The 24,752-nt window shown below is 35.9% G+C and overlaps 1 protein-coding gene across 1 annotated transcript in view; it reads right to left on the reverse strand.

Annotated features, from left to right (window-relative positions):
* Window positions 1–24,059, reverse strand: part of CLSTN2 (calsyntenin 2) — a 111,456-nt gene extending 87,397 nt beyond the window's left edge. Inside the window, exons 1-4 of the mRNA XM_063307783.1 lie at window positions 23,975–24,059; window positions 15,111–15,306; window positions 13,942–14,150; window positions 1,951–2,100 (exon numbers count right to left, since the gene is read on the reverse strand). Coding sequence (XP_063163853.1) covers window positions 1,951–2,100; window positions 13,942–14,150; window positions 15,111–15,306; window positions 23,975–24,059 — 640 coding nt within the window. The remainder of the gene's footprint in view (window positions 1–1,950; window positions 2,101–13,941; window positions 14,151–15,110; window positions 15,307–23,974) is intronic.
* Window positions 24,060–24,752: the final 693 nt, after the last annotated feature.

Below are 24,752 nucleotides of genomic sequence, written 5' to 3' on the forward strand. Positions count from 1 at the left end.
TACCTCGGATACTCTTATATTACCTTTGCATTGATCCCAATGGAACATTAAATAGGGCAAACCTGACATCTAATCAGTCACAAAGACAAATGCTAAAAATAAACCCTTGACTGTTATTGGATGCAATGTACAAAACCCAAAACATCCCTAATTATTCTTTCTTTTGAAAAAAAGAGATTTACCTTCGATTTACATGAGAAAATAATTTATTCTCTGTATTTTGAACCAAATATAACTCAGATCCCATGGGCTGAATTAAAACATCATAAGGCTCTATTCTAACTCACCAACTCATAACTTTAAAGACTCAGCCTAAATTCTAGATTCTAATGGGATTACTCTTCATATGTCTTTCTCAATTTACTAAAGCTTAGCACGGATGCAAGAGCTGCCACAATGGGAAAGTTAGAATTTGAAATGACTCTTTGTGCTGAACAGGACACTGCGATTCTGCTCCAATATCTCTGGTGAGAACATTCTAGCACACACCTGTTTTTAAGGCTTTATTACAATTATAATTATTTGGGCTAGTGGCAGCTCAATTGAATTGGCCCTACTTCTACTTTGAGCCTGCCAATTGCTCATTTATGATGATACCCAGAAGAGATTGGAAGGTGGTCAGGGATTGCATTCACCAAGCTTCTGTCTAAAATACTTCAGCCATATCACTAGTGATGTCTTTAAACCAGCAGTAGTGGCAGCATTAGGCATGAATGATTGTTGGTTTTATTAACACCATTGGTGGATCACTTTCCCTGCTGATGCCAGGTGTTTGATTGTACTGCAGCTGATCAGTTAATTATGTATTTACAGCAAGCAGCAATCTCAGATGACCTTGGTTGAAACCAAAAAGCCAACAGGGTTGGGCAGAATAAATACTTGGCTTGAAGCCCACCCCAGGGAATAAGAGAGCTGTAGGGTTAAGTGGTACATTAAAAAAAAAATATATCCTGAAAGAAGGAAACAGCTAAAGGGAGATTTTTTATTTCTTTTCCACCAGCACAGTGGCAGCACATAATGAACAGTAGCTGATTTCAAAAAGCTAAGCATGGTTGGAATGAGTTGATCCTTAGATGGGAGACTATAAGGAAATTCTATGGATATAGGCTCGATGGAAAGTTTTTTTAAAAAATCAGAAGGCAGCAGTGACAAACCATTATCATATTGTTGAGAGGATTACATGGATGTGTCCAGAAGTAATCAGGAAGCTTTGACTTACAGGAAGCTTTCACTTTATCTAAACTTTTTATGCCAGCCCCTACTGTCCTTACTTTACTGTCCATAAAAAATGGACAGATTTATATACTTAGAATAGCAGTGCTAACAATTCCAGGCATTTGGGCATATTCCTCTGCTCAGCCCCTCTGAATTGCTGCTTGGTGAACTTTGCCCCAACATGCCTGCAGCAGCAATGGGCTAATACTAACAGGACTATAGGTTGATGCAGTGAGACTACAAGCACTACTACAGTATTTTCCATCTATCTGTCCTTTGCCTTACTTCCAGCATACATGTCTTTGAGTAGGACTGAGACATGGAGATGGTGAGTTGGTCAGGCACAAAATCTCTGAGACTGGCTGATTATGCTCTCTGTGCAATCAGTAAGTCACAGTACACTAGTTTTTTTCCCCTAAAACTGCAAGCAATTGGGATGCTAACCTCTCATTAGTAAAGTACTATAGATTCTGGATAAAAACTGGTAATGAAGCCCATAGACAAGGGAGTCAGGTGTTTCTTACTGATAGCTTAATTTAGGCAACTTCATAGTTTTTAAATGAGATTAGATTATAACTGGCACTGAACAGATAAATTATACACTCTATTTTTAAAAGTTTAAACTATTGTTAAGCTTTTGCTATTTTCATTTCTGATACTTCTTTATTTCCAGTATAAAATGTATAATTAAATTAACACTAACACTTACAGGTAATAAAGATACACAGTTATTACCTTGCCATCCAGGTTTACACACAGGCTTAACTTCAACGCGTACCAAGACATCTTCAGTTGCACGTTTCTGCCCACAGTCAAAAGCTGTTACCATTATTTCATACTGATGCTCTTTGTCATAACTGAGTTTTTCAGTATTTCTGATATTCCCTGTAGGTACAACACAGAACAGGAAATAGCTATTATTCCATTGCCAACATACTAGACTCATGCAATTTACTATAAGAAAGCCTATAATAATTGCCAGTGGTATACAAAAGGACCTCTATATAAAGGACATGGGGACAAAAAACTAGAAGAAAGGCTGACCTTCACAGAAACTTTTCTTAAATTGTACTTTTTTTCTTTTCCTCAGAATTCTTCAGAACTTGACAATCAAACTATCAGGGTAGGACATGACACTCAGATTAGGTTCATCAGACACAGAGAAAATAGCAAAGTGTGACAGGTATAATTTGAAACAGAAACATACTGAGTGCAGTCCGAGTGGTGAAAATGTGTACTACCCTCTGCATTAAGGTCACACTCCTAGAACAATGCAAGATGAAAGGATATAGGATACAATCTTGCTTTGATGGCTCAACATGACATGTACCACCTTGAAAAAAGTCCAGAATAATTACTTAGAAAATGTTTTATTGGTTAACTAGCATACATCCATCAGATCAATGGCAAACACCAGAAGGGAAACACAATTTCTTTTTCAGATTCCACATGCCATTCACGCACCCAGGTAGTAGCCAAGAAAGGAGTACTTTCTCCCTTATATGTTTTGCATACCATTTTTTTTTGTAAATTGGCTTTTTAATTGTGACATGACAGTGATATCTTTCATATAAGGAATGGCATCTTGCTTCAAGAGGAACAATCAGATTTCAAAAATAGGTGAATATTACATGGGACTCCTGAGATTTGTCCCAGTAAGATGGATTTTGCAAGATCAAGGTTGTCTGATTATTTAATTCACACATAGGGAACCTCACACATTGGGACACAAATGTTGCCTGCCTACCTCCAGAGCTTCTTCATATAGCATATAATATTCTTCCCCTACCAGATCTTCCCTACCACAAGTTTGATAAAAAGAAATAAGCCTGTAATATTTATAAATTATACATATCCATAATCTATAACCAGAAGCATTTGCTGCTATTCCACTAGCTCTAAAATATATTTTTTAAAACTTTAGTGACTTCCAACTCTCAGCATTCTCTACTATTGCCATGATTGCTGGGGAATTCTGGGAGTTGAAGTCCACACATGTAGAAGTTGTCTAGACTGGGAAAACCTACATTAACTTCTGCTGATCTCAAAGGAAATTATTATTTAAAGAAATTGGTGTATGGGATGTCTTTAAGTGATTTCACTACTATAATGCTGTGAAATCCTATAACAAATTGACTTCCCTTACTGCAAACTGAATTTAAATTCTCTCAATCATTATCAGTGGGAGACTATTTTAAGATCTAATGGATGTGTGGGGAATATTGTTGAGGGGATCGTTGAATAGGGAAGGCTAGTTCAGTCAGTCTTGTTTAAAGTCTTGGGAAGAATCTTGTATACTTATGTATTTAAATTTGAATAAATTTGAATAAAACTAAAGTCCATTGGAGTAGGGCGGCCAATAAATTATCAACATCAACAATTCTGTTCTTCCATAATTGACTGGTGTCCAGGAGCACTCTATCATTGTAAGAGTTCCTCAGAGGTGTATTGAAAGTGGCCAAAGATTGGACTAATTATCAGCAACAATGGCAATCTTTCTTGTTGTTCCCTTTCCAGGCTGCTCACCTTTGCATGACTGCAATTTTTATTTTTGGCTAGTAATGGCTTTTGCTAATCTCTATGGCAAATTTGACCAGTACTTAGAAAATAATGCCATTTTGCCCTACTGGATGAAAAATAATGTTCTACAGAAATAACATCAACTTCACCAAAGCATAAATATGAAAGGTAATTTGCCTGGTAACAAAATATAACACTGCTCACACAAACATGAAAGGAAGACAGAGCACAGTGGAAACTTAGTCTAGAAGGACAGAGGGACTTAACACTTAAAGCAGGCTCAGTAATGAATGAATCCAACATTTTAATCCAGGTCCTTTTTACTGAATGGCAAATGCTTTTCAAGCTAAATCTTGATGTGGTTAAAACACTGTCCATTTCATATTATACACATTAATTTGTCTATATTACTGCACTAATTAAGGGCTTGAGATCACTTATACCCACTGCTTGAGATCAGGCTATCCATCATAACAGACTAGCATCCCCAGCGCATATAGTGCTGCAAACAGAATAATATCAGCATATTTCCTAAGGATTTATTAGCATTTATAAACATCTGATATTTCTATTTGCTTCTATACTTACAGAATAACAACAGCAATAATGATATAAGAAATAAGACATAGTTTATCATGATATTTCTCAATTTGTTATTTCACTTTTTGATGACATAAAATGGAAAAAAATAGCTTTCTCAGTTTTTCAGATCACTGAGTCAAAATATAATAGATTTCATGCTGGTCTGTTATTTTGTTGGGTAACAACTGTGTACCTCTAGCTCATGGAAATTTCATGGTATTTCTATCATGTATATTAACCTAAGTACTACCTACAATAAGTTATACCTCCAAAGCCATAGGAGGGAAAATGCCAGCCTGGAAAATGTTAGGGATCTGATCATGAAGTGTATCAAGGTAGATTGAAGATTAACAAATCCTGGATTAGGCTCTACCACTGAGATTTCTACACACATACTATGATATATGGATTTGATTAATAATATTAGTTGACAGTAGAAAAAATGGATGTTATGTTGTAACCTTAGAGTAAGAGTTTAATGTAAGTTTTCCTTATATCTGTTGTAAAAGAAGTCAGGAGTTATTCCTTTTCTATTTCTCTTTTCTTCTTTTTCTTTTCTTTTTTTCTGCATCTCTGTTCTCTTTCTCTTTATTAGTTTCTGTTAGATTTTATCTCTTTGTTTTAAAATTTAATAAAATTGTTATATAAAAAAAGAGACTTCTAGAGAAATACTGAAAGAAGTAAGCTCATATAAAAGTTGTCTGCTTTTCCAGAGTACTGATGAAGCAGGGGCAAGAAATAAGCATTACAGATGTCCCTGCAGATGGTCCAGCAAAATGTCACATGTTGGCCTGTTTCATGACCCTCAGTTCCACATGGGCAAACATGTTCTCATAAGGGATCTTAGAATATCTTCCCTGTAGTAATGCCAAGGGCAATATATTATACAAAGCCCAGAAAAAAAAAAAGTTTTCCTTATGTGGGAAATGTAAGTAGAGAGAAATAGCTGGCCACTTCCTATAACCAGGTCCTGCTTCCCTGTCCAAAGCTGTTGACTTCCACCTGGAACTCAAATATAATTTAGTCTTTGCAGAAGTGAATGTTTGGCATGGTCATACTTCCATGTCCTTAGTCTTTGGTCTGTGACATTGATGCAATATCATCAGCCATTATTAGTGGAAGTAAACCTGAGAGAAAGAACTGATGATGGTTAAATCCTTGCTATGTTGACCTTCCTTAGGAATAACTCACAATTCTTCCAAGTATAGTCCAGTAATTTCTTTGGTCCTTCTTTGTTGTCTTACCATCCTCTATTTCACTCAATATTGCAAAGCATTTTTTTTTTCTATCCCATCTTCAGATGTTCAAAATATGTGGGTTTCATCTTTCAGCTAAAGGGAAGATTCAGCCTTTACTTGGCCCAAATTGGTTCTTCCTACAGTTCACAGTACTCATAGTAACCATTTCCAAAGCCATAATTTGAAGGTGTCGATCTTCTGTCTCTCATTCTTGCTCATTGTTCAGCTTTCATAGCCATGCACTACCCTGGAAAGACCATTCCTTTAACTATTCTGGTCTTCACTGTCACTGAGATGCCCTTAGACTTCATGAACTTGCCCAAATTAGTAATTGCCTTCTTCCCTAGAATTAATCCTTGTCCTCTTTACTGCTCTAACATACTGTCCATTTTCACCTTTTCTGAGTCCATGAAAACAATTTGCTTACCATACTCCTTCACCATCAACTGTGAGTTCACTAAGCATGCTGATTGACATTATGTTTCTTTTTTTAAAAAAAAATCCATATTTAATCATTAAATCATTATCATCCACTAGTTGATATAAAGTAAAAAGCCCAGAATTCATCCAAAAAACAGGTTTTTAAAATCAATTTTAAATATGTACAGAAAATAATGGTAATGGCCATCATGTTTATTCTTTTATCCCTGAAAAATATGTACTGCATTATGCAATAATCCCAGTTGAGAAAGAGTTTGTAATGTTAAAACTTTGTGTTAGATGAGTTCTGAAGAAACAGTTTTAAACAGTGAATAGAACTTAAAACCGAGTGTGAATTATTTCAGGGTTCCTTTTGGCTGTTATTCAATTCAAGTATTTCCTGTTTGGACTATTTGGTCCTGTTGATATTGCTGATTCTGAAATTCTACATCTGTTGGGCATTTCAGAGAAATCATTTGAGGCTCCATCATCAGTAATCCTTTTTATAAGAAGCTGAAGGAATTTAATGAAATTATATTATTTGTGCAAATTTTGAAAGGACAAACTTGAATTTCCTGTTCCTGTAAACCAGTGGAAGGATTTTAAAAAAAGAAATGTTAAATTAGCCTTCTTTGAACTGAAAATGAAATTAATACAACATAAACATTTCTTTTGTGTATATTCAGTATCTCACAGAATGTTTAAGAAGAGTTGGTAGGCATTGCTTTTTGGTTGGAGAAGCAGTTTAAGAGCTGGAACTTCAACTCGTATGATCTGGATTTACCCTGTAATCTCCACATTTGGAGCTAAAATCTACAATGTTCTTAATGCGACTTTAGATTGCTTACTGCAATCTAAAGTTGCATTAGTTTCAGTTCATTGTTTCAGAGAGAAACAGATTGTTTTCATATTTGGAATTTACCAAGGCATCCAGAAATACGGACTTTTCATACACAAGGATGACCAAAGGAATTATTCTGCAACATTGGAAGAACATATTCCTGCTTTTGTTTACTACTGTTTTACTCTAAGATCTGCAGAAACAACTTACCAGAACCTACATCTGATAAATTAACATTTGAGCAGGGTTCTGATTTTTTTTGTAATATTTATTGTTTCATAAAGTAAATAACACAAAATAATTTATCTAGAGGTTTGCTAAATGGCTTTTGTTAACACATGCTTTATTTATCCCAATTTCCCGGATAAAGTTTCTTCTTACATTCCTCATTTTTGCTATGTACTATTTAGTCAAGCGTAAATCCTTTTGAAACAAAGTATTTGGGATTTAAATTGAACTTGTCCAAGTTAAAAGGCTTAGAGAGCCTGAATCTGAAGCTCAAATAATAAAAATAAACAAAACAGATTTATATACAGCTTCTTTCAGTCATACTATGAAGAAATTAATGAATAAGCTACATAAACTGACACCAGTTAAGGTAATGTTTTATGCATCTTGCCCCAGCTGACTTAAGTAACAATATATCTTACAGAGTGTATACTTTTAAGACATTAGGCTAGCAGAGTTTCCAAAAAAGAAAAAAAAATCACTGGGCATTAACAGTGGTGTTTTAGAATTTGGGCCAAAGTAGTAATTTAGTTAATGTGTAGCATTTAACTCCATTTTGACTTTCTTTTATTACACAATTAATGTGTGTTTATGTCTGTATGTATATTTGATTATGTTTACAAGAATGCAAAATAAAGGAAGAAGAGGTTTTTCTCACACCCCCTCCTCCAAGCATAAATTTAGCCCAAAAGATTCCCAAAAATCTATAGCAAGAAGTCTTCCTCTGTGGCAAAAGGAAAGAAAAAGTTGTGAATTGTCTGCAACCCTCCTTTGGCTGCCTTTTGTGATACCCAGCAGGCAATAGAAATTAAGTTTTTTTTTATTACTATTATTATAACTATATACATGATTTCTCACCTCCTGCTTTTCACTGTCATTTCCTCTCATTTGAGTCTAATGCGATCCCCAGCAGATCTGCTGAGAATTTGAACAATAGTGAATATAACACCATGAGCTGCAACAAGAACTGCAAATTTGGGAATAAAACAGGCACATCCAATGGAAATACTGTTTTCCTTATACAGGGCAACTCTGGATCTAAATTAAGGATCATTACACTCATAATGGGGTGATATGAATGTCTGGTGATCTGTATTTGGTGACTCACAAGTTTTCAAGCCTGCTGTTAATCATACAGTCTACGGTGGCAGGGACATAAATGTCAAAAACTAAAAATGTTGCACAGACATATTGGCACAGGCAGATTGTTAAAAACCAACAAATATCCTAAGGAAATTGTCAGTTTGGTCTCCTTCTTCATCATATTCTGATACCTGTCTTTTTTCCCCTGCAATATTCTCTTAACGTCAGGAAGGGGGAAATAAAGCTACACTGAAGGAAACTATAACCTGCATATGTTGAGACTTGCTGTCCCTGCAACCTATTTTATGACTGCATGCTTTCTGATAGCGTTTCAGGGGAAATTTATCTGTGAAAAGCTTTATTTAGTAATGAGAAGAACTATTAATTCTATTTTGAAGAGTGTTGGTGGACAGCAAATGAATCCTTAGTACCAGAATGGATTCTGGAATATACTGTGTACAGCTATGTCAGTTTTGTACCAGATGAAGTGAGCTGTGTCACTTCCAACTATAACTTGCTGCTGCTACTTCTAGGCTGTCCCTCATGAGACATAGATCCCTGACAGCCATAGGTGGTTAGGAATATTGCCAGACCTAAATCTATTGGTACACAAGTAAACAGAAGTGCTCAAACACTGGAGGCAGACTTAGGATTATTCTACTAATTTTCTCCAGTAGTTCAGTACTATTTCAAAACAACAACATTCCTGGATTAAATCTAGAAATGCTTCTATTTCAATAGTTGCCAAAGATTCTATTTCTATAAGGTTAGAACACAGCCTAACACTTCAGTGGTTTCTAGCATGACTATAGACTAGGGAAAATTCAGGGGCCTGTAGAAGTAATCAAAAATTAATACTATCAGTTTTATACCTTTTATTCTCTGTGTGTTTGTGTGTACCCACATGCATTCACATGTGCCTTCAGGTCAGTCTTGACTGCTGGAGACTCCTTGGACGAGTCCAAGTCCACAATGGCAAAAAATATATATTACAGTTTTTTATGCCTTGTAATATTATTACTGATATGCCAACAGTCTAATATTTGTTTGCATAATTATATAATACAAATGAAGTTATTTTTATCTTACAGGATTTTGAGTTCACCATTTTAATCCTTTCCCATTTTGGGACTACAATATTAATTGATTAAAAATAGTTTTTTAATAGAAGAAAAAAAGATCAGGTCTTTCCAGACTTGTTTATATTTGAAATCAGAATTCTCTGATTTCAGAGCTAGCTTTTTCAAGTAAAGAATTAAAGTTTTACGGGAAAGGTACTGTCATAAGTTCATACATAAAGGATGGTCACAATCCATAATAATGATATATCCCATGGACCTTCTGTAAGCAGTCCCTAGTTATGTACTTAATTTCAAATTTAGCCTATAAGGCAGTGTTTCTCAACCCTGGCAACTTTAAGATGTGTGGACTTCAACTCCAAGAATTCCCCAGGCAGCCTCCAAGAGAACAATATTTGAAATTAGTTCGTTCTAGTGACAGCTAAATGGCTAACAACATACCTCACTCTCCAAGGTCTAGCAGTCACTCTAACCATTAAAGAATTCTCTGTACAGTTGGCCTACATTATAACCACAGTCCCAAGTTACACAGTGCTTTTAATGAATAAACTCCTGATGATAACATAAATCTTAATATCCCCTAAAGCTAAATAAAAAGTTGCAACTGATATATACTGTATATGCTTTATAAGATGGGGTTCTAGGAAACCATTTAATCATTCATGGGAGATCACCAGAGCCACAAAATGCCTACAAAGAAAGGAAATAAATATTTCCATTGAGATCTCTAGCTTCATGGGACTCAGATATAAGTGTGGTAACTGCAGACTAGAAAGGACTATTCTTTTCTTTTAAATGTTGGGCAGTGTTCTGTATTCATTATCACATTGCAGACAAATAACATTAATCAAAGCTAATGAAAATGCAGCAAGAGACTGTTCCATACAGAGGTACTGGCCTATTGAGTCATTATGTCATTATACTATATTATATTAATATTTTATATCCTGCTATAATGCCTTGGGACACTCAAGCAAAAAAGAATAAAACTTAAACAATTAAAATATCATGAATATCACAGTACATTCATTGTTTACTGGCTAGCAGCTTAATTGCCATATTTTGCTCCAACTGAAGTCCCTAGACACTTCTCAAGGGTAACCACATTGTACTACTAAGTTGGGATGTAACCAAAGCATGAGTATCTGATGTCAAGTCTGACTGGCTCAGGAATGGATGCAGCTGGCAAAAGAGATCTTATTATGCAAGTCCCCTGCCACCATCATAAACTGGGAATCCAGAGATATTTGGGGATGAAGGAGCATACCCAGATTTCAGGTGCTCTGTAAAGTGGTAGTGCAGCTCCAACTGGAACAAGCTAAGGCCCAATCCTAGAGCCTGACAACATTATGGTTGTTAAATACTGCTCAGAGGATGTTGAGATAATATATTGTTCCTCATCTTCTATACAGCAAGAAAGGTCAGTGTATGTGTGGCTAAGGTCTTTTGGTCCAATCTACATCACTGTATACTCACTTAAATTAAACCACATTTAACATTTGGCTGATTCCAAGGACCAGTTTAAAAGCTGCTTTGCCACCTTTTGATGATATGTACCAGCATTTCAGTTCAAGTGGAGTCCATTTGTCCTATACAGGTTTGACTTGTCCCCAAAGTCCCCAATGTCCAATAAATGTAAATCCACACTTTGGCATTCATGAGCTCTGCCTAACTGGTACAGTAGGTAACATTTCTGACAATATTACCATGGCAGACCTTCCTGGATTTCAGTCTCTATCTAGATGCCTAAATTTGGCTTCCAGAATTGGCTAATTATGTTTCACAGTGTCATTGGTTCCAACATGGATTATGACCACTCTCTGTTCCTTAGTGCCTTTATAAAGATCAGATTGTCCATAGCCAAAGGCCCTCTGCCCTTTAGACAAGTATTCTTAACAAGAGATGATGTGGGTTTATCTCCCAAGCAGTAGGTCTCTTCTACAAGAATATCTCCCTCATCCACAAAGTGGTTTATAGTGGTTATATTTATAACATTCCCTAAGACCATTAAGAGAACTATCACCTTGGCAGTAGGATGAAGCTATCATATCTCAGAAGGATCCATCTACATGTCACTGTGGCTCCATAAACACCTCTAGCTCAGCCACATTGGTTTCAAAGGAACTGGTGACATGTTTCCTGAAACCCAGGAGCCTACTGCACTGAACCCATATGCAACTTATGTTCAGGGGTCTGAAATTATACATTGTGCACTGTCTGGGAAGTTTTCTTGTTCTTTAGGACTTGAAGCCTAGCCCCTAGATCTGAAACACTGTTGCTAAATTCACCATGATGCTCAGTCTCTAAAGGTGGGAGGTGAGTTGTTTCTTCTCTTTCTCTCTCCCCGCTCTTCTGTAAAATTCCCTCATAAAATTCCTAATCTCAGGATTCATATTCAGAAAATGGAAAATATATTCTGACATGGGCCAGAATTAATTCTGAGGAAGCATGATAACAAGGATAAAAAAAAATTGCAGTGCTCAAAATAGCAAGCTTAAAAATTAAAAACTACAGATCTACAGATGATCTGGAAATTACTGTATATGTGCCTTTGTTTTAAAACACTTTCCAGTAAAGAACAACTAAGGTAATAGCTCTTCATTACATACTTTAGATTATACTGAATGCCTTCTTTCATAGAATATGCAAAGTATCTGTCTTTCAATCAAGCTACTGAAATGAGAGCAGGACCCATATGAGCATCTGTAGAGCACCTAGTGGGGCAAATGATAACACCTATATTTTACCTGCATCATGACATCAGCATGTAAATAGAGCAAGTTACACACTTGTGGAAGACATCAAGGTGTTTTTACACAACTGCATTATTTCTGTGACATTATTTTCATGTCACTGAATAGGGATTCTCTAACTGCCATCTGAATTTCACCAGTCCTAACTGATATATTATCCTCTGACTGTCAGCTCTGCACTATGAAAAAGCAGTTCAGATAGAGGTACAGGTCAGAGTCAAATGGGGAATTGCTTTCTCTAAAGCAGTGCAATGTAAAATGGCTGCTAAGAGAAAACAAAAGCTCTGCACACTTTTTCAATTTATAATTTTGGCAACCCACAGATGGAACTTCAGAAATAAAAATGCTCACAACTGAGATGAGAGAAATAAGAATTTACTCTAGTGGAAAACATATGTTACTGCCTTTCCTTTCAAACAGGATATAAACTGTGGTCATCTTGATGAGATTTTCAAAAGTAAGCAAAGTTGAAGTTTTAATTTGAACTAACTTATTATTTAGGTCCAGTTCAGTGTAGTGGCTAGAAACTAGGATTATGATAGTTTCAGGCTAGAAACTGGGAGACCCTATGTTATAGTCCCGCCTTAGCACAAAGCCAGCTGGGTGACCTTGGGCCAGTCACTTTCTCTCAGCCCTAGGAAGAAGGCAATGACAAACCACTTCTGAGAAACCTCGCCAAGAAAACTGCAGGGACTAGTCCAGGCAGTCTCTGAGAATCAGACACAATTGAATGAGTATGTATGTATGTATGTATGTATGTAAAATATAATGTTTACATTACATTTCTTGCGTCTAAAGGTTCCTCCAGTTAATTTGACCTAAATATTAGTTGATTCCTTCATGCTCATCCATACTTAGTAACATGGTTTTGATTGTTTACATTTTCATTGGAAAATTAACTGCATTATAATGTGATACAAACTACAAAGAAAGATGGCTGTTACAGATTATTTTGCTTTAAAAATGTTTTAGAATGATCACAAAATGGTACTAAAGTATTGGAAATGCAGGGAACATTGGGATGGCATATACTTTTTAATAAATAAATACGGTACATGGTGTTTGCATTATCATTACCAGTATCATAAAAAACATGAATGTGAGTTATAGCAAGAATGATACATTTGTCCACTCAAGGTGTAATAATTTAAACACACCATTTTGGATTCCAATGTTTCCAATCATATTTTAATTAAAAACAAAAAGGGTTCAAATGCAACCTTGGGAAAAGACACCTGGATTTCTTCAAACAAATAAACAATTACTGTACATTTGCCTCCCCACAACTATGAACTCCCTGAAAAAACAAACAAACAAACAAACAAACAAATGACTTTAGTTACACAGTAACTAAGATCAGGAAAATTGGCAATGCAACATCTGTAAACCAGAAGGCCCTTAAGATACCTCCTAGTTAAGGTTCTACAGAATCTCAACTTTAAATTTTTAAAATAAAACATCTACAGTGATTAAAATCTTGTAACATATTGACATTCTTTTATCAGTAATATAATAAGACATCAGAATACTTAAATGTTTTGGATAAATATGTTGAGACCCTAAGTATGAGAATCTTGTAAGATTTTAGCCATTTTATTTTTTTTACAAAAAGTTACTCTCCTTACTATTTCTTTAAATGGATTCTGGTGCCTGAAGAGCTTGCTGCCTTCTTGCCTAGAAGTTAATTTTCTCTAAAAAGTGATTCTCATTGAATCCCTTAAATGATTTTTTAAAAGAAAATAGTTCTGAATACTAAACAAACATTGAAGAGATACTCAGAATCAATAACAGAATCCTAAGAGTATTCTACCAATTGTAAGCAGGGCTGTCCTGAGTGGATTGCAAGTGGCTGACAACGATGGCTGAATAGAATTAAATGAAGCCATTTCTTTATTCAGGGTAAGATTGGAAAATTAGCAGCTACCATAACTCCAACTTTGACAGAAAAATAAATGCTTTATGTGTGGAATGTAAGCACTCACCATTCCTGTCAATGGCAAATGGAATGTCGGTTGTGACAATTTCAAAATTGCATATCTGGCTGTATTGAGGAGAACAGTCTTCATCCATGGCTTCTACCTGCAACACACTATCATAGATCTTTCCTTCTGTCACAGTAGCTTTATAAGATGCTTCTTTAAAAGCAGGAGCAAATTCATTAGCATCTTTCACTTGGATATGGACCACAGCTCTAAAGAACAAAAAAACAAAAACAAACCCTGTTACTGTCAATTTCTACTTATTTCCTAAATTCACTGCAGCATCAATAGTTGCCATTTGATGCTTAAATTTTATCAGAAATTGATGTTAAAAATAATGCAATCTCTATATGAAAGATGGGTAGAAAATCTAAAGTTTAAAGACCTGTCAATAGTCGATAGAATTAAAATATTGTATTTTAACAAACTACTTGTTTAAAATAATTCTTTGGTTAAGGTAACAGGCTAGAAAAGAGGAGACTGTGAGTTCTAATTCCGCCTTAGGCATGGAAGCCAGCTGGGTGACTTTGGGTCAGTCACTCCCTCTCAGCCCAACCCACCTCAGGGTTGTTGTTGTGAGGAAAATAGGAGGAGGGAGGAGTTCCCAGCTTGAGTAGTTTATAAAAAAAATAAACATGGGATAAAAAAAAATCTAAAAATAAATCTTGGATTAACTTCACTTCTCACTGCACTTCTGATCAGTTTCTACTTGTTTGTTTGTTTTCTTGGTAGTTCCTTGATTAGAGTATTGTTTTCTGCTTGCTTGTTTGTTTGGTGTTAATCCCTGCTTAATCCTGCTTAATCCTAACCCTAAACAGGGATTAACACCCTAATCAAGGAACTACCAAGAAGGCAAACAACCAAGCAGACAAACAATCAAGCAGAAAACAATGTCCTAATCAAGGAACTACCAAGGAGAAAACCACACCCCCACCAACACTGGCAGGGCAAGCTACTGTATATAAGCAGGGAGCAAACACCCCACTCACTAGCACTAGTCAGGTAATGAAACGTCTGCAAGCAAACAACCAAGGTCAGAGAGCACCAAGGACTCCACAGTTCAACCCTGAGCTACACATGTTCTCTTCTATTGGAATCAAACATTAGAAGGAGCTCTTCAGTCTGAATTGTAAATATACAACCTACAACCCAGACTCCTGGTTGTCACTCACTTGTGAGATTTCTTCCAGTTTGTTCCACTAGGCCCTATGCCACAGTCATATGCCTGGATGATAAATGTGTACTCCTTCTGCAATTCACAGTCAATTGGACTTCTTGCTCGAAGCTGACCTTCTCCAGATGTCTTGTTTAGAACTACAGCTTCAAAGGGCATTTCCTGTCCATGGATTTTAAAAGCACAGATTTCACCTGTAAGGAATAACAAAAAAAGAAAAAGAAAAGATCCAGAAAGAATACATGGCCATTATAACCCATTGCTTGAAAAATGCTAGATATTTATAACATTCTTATGTTTAAAAGATAATACTGGCAGTTTTCTGAATACAATTCTAAAAAAATGTTACCAGCTGACATTGATCATTCACAGAATAAAGCAGCAGTTTAAAAAATGTTGGATATTTAATTTTCTTTATACTTGGTAGAAAAGCAAATCCTATACTACAGACATCACTGGGATGTTTATCACTGTAAGCACTTTGTTTTTTACTCCAAAAAGAAAAAGAAAGAAGTATGTACCATTTGGTGAAATCTACTGTTTCATAATCATTTCAAAATGACCACAGAAGAATGATTGTTTTGTAGTTACGAGTCAGAGAAGCCTGTATTTCCTTACTAAGTATTGATTTTTCTAGATCTTGAGCCTTTCCTTGTTTAAATAAAATCAAATTCATACACACACACATACAGGTATGTACGTACATACAAGCATAGATACTGTATACGCATATTCAGGTCACTATCCTCCCAAGCTTACCATTTTCTGAAAAGAGATATTTACATGGCAATGGGATTATCCATATATTTTTTGTACTTATATAGTTATTTTTTTAAATGCAAAAGCTGGCTTACAGCTAAACCTCAAAAAAACCAAGATTATGGCAACCAGCTTGATTGATAACTGGCAAATAGAGGGAGAAAACATAGAGGCAGTGAAAGACTTTGTATTTCTAGGTGCGAAGATTACTGTAGATGCTGACTGCAGTCAGGAAATCAGAAGACGCTTAATCCTTGGGAGAAGAGCAATGACAAATCTCGATAAAATAGTTAAGAGCAGAGACATCACACTGACAACAAAGGTCCACATAGTTAAAGCAATGGTGTTCCCCGTAGTAACATATGGCTGCGAGAGCTGGACCATAAGGAAGGCTGAGAGAAGGAAGATAGATGCTTTTGAACTGTGGTGTTGGAGGAAAATTCTGAGAGTGCCTTGGACTGCAAGAAGATCAAACCAGTCCATACTCCAGGAAATAAAGCCAGACTGCTCACTTGAGGGAATGATATTAAAGGCAAAACTGAAATACTTTGGCCACATAATGAGAAGACAGGACACCCTGGAGAAGATGCTGATGCTAGGGAGAGTGGAGGGCAAAAGGAAGAGGGGCCGACCAAGGGCAAGGTGGATGGATGATATTCTAGAGGTGACGGACTCGTCCCTGGGGGAGCTGGGGGTGTTGACGACTGACAGGAATCTCTGGCGTGGGCTGGTCCATGAAGTCATGAAAAGTCGGAATCGACTAAATGAATAAACAACAAAAACAACATAGTTATTTTAATTATTCTTATTTTTTGTATGTCTCCCCTACAGCTAAGAATGAAGAATTTAGCCATATGATTACTGGTCTGTATTTTGTCATCCAGACTTCAGGAAACTTTATTTCTCTTCTTTCACTTCCTTGTTTGTTTGTTTGTTTTAGTTAAGCTGTATGGCCAGTCAGTCTCCTGGGCATTATATGTTATGTTATCCTTTACTCAGGTGGTCCTAAGGAGGAGGCTGCAAGTGCTAGCAGCAAATTGCAGGAAAAAAAAAAAACCCTGGCTTTTATTAATGCCAAAACAAAAGTCACTGGGATTACTAAAAAGTACATTAATTATAATTGGAATATAAACAATAATCATTCAAAACAATAAATATTTAGGAGTCACCTTCTAGTCACCTACAGCTTTAATAAAATATGTGTTGTAATTATTATTGTAATCTCCTAAGGTTGTTATGTTTAGGGAACAAGTAATTACATATATAAAGTTGACTCTGAGACAGGGATTAATATTTTTAGACAGTCATACTCTTATGAGCTACATAACCTAATACACAGAAATTGAAGCCTGGACAGCAGAAATGAAGTCTATGCGTCCTTCTTACTGATAAGAGTAGAAAGATAAATTTATGGTGTCAGTTGTTCAGAGGACCAAAGACCTGTTGTTACTTTGAACAATTTATGAATAAAATGTTTACAGAAATAGATTAAGTATGGAAAATTATAATCACTTTTTTATGCCTTCAAGTCAATCTTGACTCCTGGTGACTGCCTGGGCTAGCCCCTGCAGTTTTCTTGGCAAGGTTTTCAGAAGTGATTTGCCATTGCCTTCTTCCTAGGACTGAGAGAGAGTGGGTGACCCAAAGTCACCTAGTTGGTTTTGTGCCTAAGATAAGATTAGAACTCAGGGTTTCCTAGTTTCTAAACTGGTGCCTTAACTGTTGGACTAAACTTTACATATGACAATCCTTTATTGAAACTCTTATGTAAAACTTTATATACATATATGCATATGTGAGAAGCCTATATTTCACCCCTTACACCCCAAGTCGAACAACTAGAGACTATACATCAGCCGGAAAGAGGTTGGGTGGGGTCTGGTGAGTGTCAAAGATACTGTCCTAGATAAGACCCAGAGCATCCAGGAGTACATCAGTAAGTTGGTACCTAAAGATGAGCTGTTGAGAGAATGCCTGAGGGTGCAGTCATGGAAGGAAGATCAAGCAGAGGAGGTGCCATGGCAAGACAAGACCCTGCATGGGATGTACCATCAACAGATAGGTGAGGTGGCTGATATTGGGAAATCCTACCTGTGGCTGTAAAGGGCTGGACTAAAAGATAACACTGAGGCACTGATCATAGCAGCACAAGAACAGGCACTAAGCAGCAGATACATAGAAGCAGAGGTCTACCACACTAGACAGGACCTGAGGTGCAGGCTGTGCAGAGAGGCCTCAGAGACATTGTGTACAGGAACATCTGCACAGTGTATGGGCTAGACCCTCCCAAGTGCAGATGGGAGATTCCATAGAAGGCTGTGGAGAATGACAGGACTAAGATCCTGTGGGACTCCCAGATCCAGATGGACAGGGAGGTACTGGTCAATCAACCAGACATCATGGTAGCAGACAAGGACCAGAAGACAGAGGTGGTGATAGATGTAGCAGTGCCAAGTGACAGCAACATCAGAAAGGAGTATGAGAAGCTGGAGAATACCAGGGCCTGAAGGAAAAATTAGAGAGGATGTGGAAAGTGAAGGTCAGTGGTCCCAGTGGTGATAGGGGCACTCGGGGCTCTGAACCCCAAGCTGGGAGAATGGCTTCAACAGATCCCAGGAACAACATCAGAGCTCTGTCCAGGAGAGTACAGTGCTAGGAACAGGTAAGATACTGCGCAGAACCCTCAAACTCCCAGGCCTCTTTATATATTCTTTTTCTTTTTTTCTTTTGTTTAATTTTTCCTTTGTTCTGTTTAATTAAAGGCAAAAAAGCATGAAAGAAACAACAGACATCACTGTCCTAGCTCTAAAGATTACAATGCTATATTTCTAGCAGCAAGGTAATGTAATTCCTGCCATTGAAAAACTATTTAAGACTAAGGTGCTGAGTCTTTTGCTCGAGCTCTGTGTGTATACGGATGTAAGAGCTTAATTTGTAAGAGCTAGGCTCCATGGTCTAAGGATACGTCAAATGTTCTCTTGTGTCTAGAATCTGGTCTTCTGTCTATAAAAATTCTCATAAGAAACAGCTAGCTAAAGTACTGATTAAAACTAACTAGTACTGAGGGATCAAAGGCCTCCTTAATTCTGGCTCCAACAAGGGTATGATAAAGGAACCTCAGAAATAAAGCATCATATTAATTCCAATTTACAGAAAGACTGAGTTTATTCCCATAAGAGCGCTCTGTACAGAAATCCTTTTAGCCAAACCAATTATTTTCCCAATATTTTGCTCCACTTAGAAGAATATATCCATTGGCTAAATTTAATATCCATTTTGCCATCTGTAGTTCAACACGGGAAGTTTATTCATATCCCTTTACAAGGCCACCTCTGCCCCTGTTCAGAAAGCTTGAATGAATCGGTTCCTCGTGTTTTGTTGTGTGGTTCCATGTGTAACCTAACCTCCATTTAACAATGCTCTTGTTAATCACCCAGTCCAAACAGATGAGGAAAATCTGCTTTTTCTACCAACAGATCTGCCTACAGAAATAAGTAGGAGAGTTGCCAAATTCTGTTTAGTAACAAATTTTGTGAGTATATGGATCTATTTTTGGAATGGTCAATCTCTGGGTCAGGTACTGCTATGTGTTTTACCAATTTGGCCTCTAACTATAAATAAATGATTATAACTTCTCTTTGACTTATGACTGTGCCTAATATTTAATGTTGGAGAATTGCTTCTTTTCAGGGGTTGGGTGGCCTTCAAATTGAATGCATGCATGCATGCATGCATGCATAAATAAGTAAGTAAGTAAGTAAGTAAGTATGTTGATGGTCCTCTGCTGGAGGAGGGTTGGTGACAGTAATTAACATTCAACACCCCAGATTTTAGAGATTTTCCTAAGTCAGCCACCCAAACAGTGGATAGGTGATGTGAGAGATTTAAGAGGGGCAAATCATTACACAAGTTTTTCTCAAACATGCAAGGATGTCTCTAGCTATCACAGAAATTTTGGAAGATAAGGGCAACTTTAAGCATATGGAAAAACCAATATTTTGTCATTTCTTCTAGCAACATCCTCATATTAATACTGCTGACTTCATTTTAGTTTTAAGCATTTTCTTATGCTTCTCTACGATGCTTCTAGGAAAGTAGCAATGGCATAATGGAGACATTCCATTTACTAAATTCATGAAAATAGGTCTCAGCATGCTTTGTGATAATGAAGTTTCCTCACAGATGTACAATCCATCAATACAAATCATGGTTTCTGAGTTTTGTTTTTATTACTATATTGACCCCACAGCCCAGTTTCTAGCAATACAACATTCTCAGAAATTAAAAAACTTGGCAGTTTTTCTAATAAAAAGTGTTTTATGCAAGTAGATCAGGGTTTTTTGGTTTACTTTAGAAATATTTCCAGCATTTGTCTCATTTTATTGAAAACCACACACAGTACCACTCATTAATTATAGAACAGATTAAAATTACATTAAACCAAGGAATAACCACAATATCCTAAATACTACACCTTTAAAACAGCACAGATTTTCAATTAAATTGCCTTCAGCAATGGCAAAAAAGATTTCAGCAGAATCCTTTCATGAGAAAGTTTAATACTTTAGGCTAAGTTACCAAATGAATCAAGTCATTAAAAAAATAATAACTAGGTGAAAACTTGAAACATTTGCAAATATTCTCAGCCAAAGGATTAGTGATATACATACCCAAAATAAAGTAGCAGCATTATATCACTGCAGGATGATAAAATGCTTTTAGAGCTATGCATCTGTAGTGAATAAAAATCTAGTTATCTGCAATGGTGCATACTAGAACAAAAATGGAATAACAGAGATTTAGACCTCTTTTATAATTTATCTAGGCTCTTGAACAAAGCACCCCAGCACTAACTGCCATTCTTGCAGCCCCACAGAGTTTTGGGTGCAGCTTCCAAAAACCTTGTAAAAGTTGCCACTGAATTTTATTTTTTAATGCGAAGAAAATTAAGTGTATATCAATCATATTTATTTTTTATCTTTAAGTTATCCACTTTTTGTCCTAGCGTCAACCAAATTGTGGAATGCATGTTATTCTTGATAAAGTACTGTATCAAGAGCCCAGAGCCCTGGATTGACAAACTGTTGAATATTCTTTTAAAAAGGACACATTTGGGGGGGAGGGGAGAATTTTGGATTTTTAAAATATCAGCTCAATAGGTGTTGTCTATGTTATTAATCCAAATTAAACACTTTACTCTAACTTCTTGTTGTTTTACCCTGTTCCCAATCTGCAGGGGAAGCCGTGTGTACTTATCTAGCCAAATTAGCACTATCAGCACTTAAAGCAAGAAAAAAAAAATGAAAACTTCTGTATATAAGCTCCTCTGAAGAAGATGAGAGGGAGGAATAAAGGAAGAAGGTTAAGAAAGTTTAAGCAGGAGGATCAGGTTTGGATGGTGATACAGTGATGGCAATATATGTGATGCAAACAGGAAAAGAACTAGGAAGGTAGGACTACCTTATCACTAACTAAGCAAAGGATCATGAAGAACCACTAGATTCTATATCCTTTCATGACAGTTTATACTCAGCATTGCACTATGGATTATGATTGACAGAAACTTGTAGTTAATACCCATTAATCTTTAAAGAGAAAAACAGTTTTATAAGTCAAAGGCATCATATTTTTAAATTGAAAAGGAAGTAATTAATGGATTAAGAAAAATAACTAAACCATATGGAAGGATTATGAAGTTTCTTTCAGGCAGCAGTAGATATTTTGTGTCAACCACTAGAGAATATAAAAACATCAGTCTACAGATACGTTTTACTGATAAATAACACTGCCTTTTCATCTAAACTTAAATAGTAATTATCAATATAATACATTTTTGAGTCTTAGTGAATGTTTGCAATGAATGTCTTCTTCATTGATCAAATATATTTGTATACTAATTATACTTGTTATACTAATTTATTTATCATCTTTTGAAATATGTTACATTAACATTTTACTAATGAATTAATGTATATCTTTCAAACTGATTGATTGCATTCTTGGACTCCTTTCTAGTGATATACTGATCATTTAATTGATATTTCCCCTTCTAATAAATTAATTTAGTATTTTTTTCATTATTCATTTAAAGAGAAGTAACTCTGCAAGAATTAATGCACAAATAAAATATTAAGGTTTTATCTGGGCGCAGTGACCTGGGAGTATGTTAGAGCCAGTTCAGTGGCTGTATTGACTGCTATAATAACAGATAATTCCCTCTGCTATGAATTTTATTGTATGATTTTATATGATTTTACATTGCTTTTAATGCTTTTATTTGTTGTACTGGTTTGCTGTTTTTATATTGTTTTTTTTAATTGTTTGTGAGATGCCCAAAGCCTTTTATGGAGATGGGCAGCTAGATAAATTTGATTAGTAAATAAATAAGTGGTGAAAGTGTTTAATAATTATGCTAATGTAATTTAAGGGGCTAATGGAAATAACAAGCTGTATAGTGATTTTATAACTGAAACTTGATAGGATTCCAGTAAAGAGTTTTCCGAGCAGACAAAAATGTTAAGCATGTGATAGTCAACTGTTCCTCTATTTTTTTGTTTGTTGAGTGCTAACTTTGCAGTTCAAGGTGCTGGTTATCATCTTTAAAGCCCTACATAGCATAGGGCCACGTTATTTGAGGACTGCCTCTCCCTGATGGTATATGCCATTTCACAAGGTCAGATAGGACCCTCCATTAAATGTTGCTATCAAGCAGGATCTAGTAAGCTTGCCTTCATAGCAGCCCTTGCCCTATGAAATCCCTTCCCCCTGGGATCCAGCAGACTCCCACCCTTTTAGCCTTCTGAAAGGCCATAGAGCTGGCTCTTCCCCCAAAAGTTGGGATAGGGTGATGTTGGAGCCTGGGGATGGTTTTGTATTGCAGAAGGATGGCTGAGGCAACAGGTGTTGATTTATTGCTCTGGTTTTATTATTGTTGTGAACTGCCCAGAATTCTGTTTAAGATTCGTGGCCATGTAAGTCTTTTAAATAAATAAACAAACTTTGATTTTATTGTGGTTGTAACAAATGGCAAACACAGTGACCTTTTCTCAATCCTTCAACTTAAATATCTGTCATAAGTAGGTAGTATCTTTCTAAATTATGCAAAATTATTACATTTCATAAATACTGTAGTTGATGACCTCAGTTACTGAGAAAACAAAAGCTAGGGAATATATAGATTTACTGCTCTACCTGAGTTATTCTGCTGAAATGTGGGAGTGATGTTTGTGTTTTATTCTTTGTTTGCTTGGATATCTTGTATTTGTGCGTGGAAAGTCCACACAGAACAAATAAATAAATATGGGACAGATAAAGGTCACACAATATCTAGAGTAATGTCCAAAGGATAGATGATTTTTATACATTTCTTTTACAAATAATGAGTTGTGGGTACCTTACATTAAGATAAGAGCAATCATTGAAATTATTAGCATTTTATGTCAAGTATCCCTCTCTTTTTTATAGGAGATGAATGAAAAGGAGAATAGAATGTTCAATATATATATATATTGTTTTTTTAAATATGCTGGGATAAAACCTAAAATTTTCCAACACAACTTTATTTGTAGATGTTTGGGTGTTATCAGTGCTGAAATAAATTAGTGAATAATGAAATAAAATATATTTTGGTAATGAACATGTCAAAATTAGTAAAGATTTTGTACATATCATATAGCTATGAATTTTAGAAAAGGAGGAATGCAAGTGTGTGTGTCTGTGTGTGTATAAATTATTCCAATTTCAATTACTTTTTTCTCTCTGGAAATTAGACTCTCTGTTATTCAGCATGACTGAGCATTTTCAAGCCAGGTATGATTTGACAACCTGAGGTTATTAAGATTGAGGCTTTCCAGTATCAAAACCTTTATAGTACATATGGACCATGCTGGTCCAGTGTGGGTTGGTAGATAGAAGTTTTTTGACGTCCCAATCTATAGCTGACTGGCCCAAAGTCATCCAGCCAACTTCCATGCCTAAGGGAGAACCCTCCTCCTAGTTAGCACCTTAGACACTACACTACACTTGCTCTCTCATAGACAGACAAATACGCAGACACACAGTACATATATATGCAGTAGACCCATGCATTCATTAATGCTTTACCGTTGATGAGGTCAAGAAATCTGGCAAATACCTCAAGTGAATCAAATCCCAGGAGTTCTTTATAACAGAAAATGGTAGCAGACATAGAGATATGCAATGTAATGTGAGGCAAGGTCCTTAAATAGAAGAAAAAGTTAATTGTATCATAAAGAAATAAGCCTAAGTGTTTATTGTGAAGATATAAATGATCTCAAAAGAACATTATGTTTCTTTCCCTCTCTTTGATCGTAGCTTTTCCCAGGCTTTTAATGCTTCTAATGCTGAAATTGAGTCATCATTATATTTTAATATTAAATTTGAAATTAATGGAATGGAGAACATTAAAATTAAAACTCAACATGTGCAGCACAAACCAATAAAATGTAATGGTGTTAAATAATAAATTGTTCCAATAATTTAGAAAGGGCAATAAAAATATGTACATTTTTTAGTTACTCAGACCTCAGTAATGAAAACCAACAAATTAATTCCTGATTTCAGAAATAAATAAAACTATAATGTGGTCATGGTTGTAGAAACAAAAACATTTCATCTTTGTTAACAGTTTCTTTAGGTTCAAGTTTATATGTAACCAAGGAAGCAGCATTGAGATTGCATTGCACAATGTGCTTTTTTCAGAAAAAAAAGTTTCACTGAACTTAGCAGATTATACGTTTAACTAGATTGCAATGTGACTGATATTATGCAAGTCACAAAAATATAAACACCATTAGAGTTGCTCTGATCATAACTGCACAAGAAAATGAGAGGGAAGGAATAGCATGAGCCTGAGGTTAGG

The sequence above is a fragment of the Candoia aspera genome, chromosome 6 (assembly GCF_035149785.1).
Source record: "Candoia aspera isolate rCanAsp1 chromosome 6, rCanAsp1.hap2, whole genome shotgun sequence".
In the NCBI taxonomy this organism is placed as follows: domain Eukaryota; kingdom Metazoa; phylum Chordata; class Lepidosauria; order Squamata; family Boidae; genus Candoia; species Candoia aspera.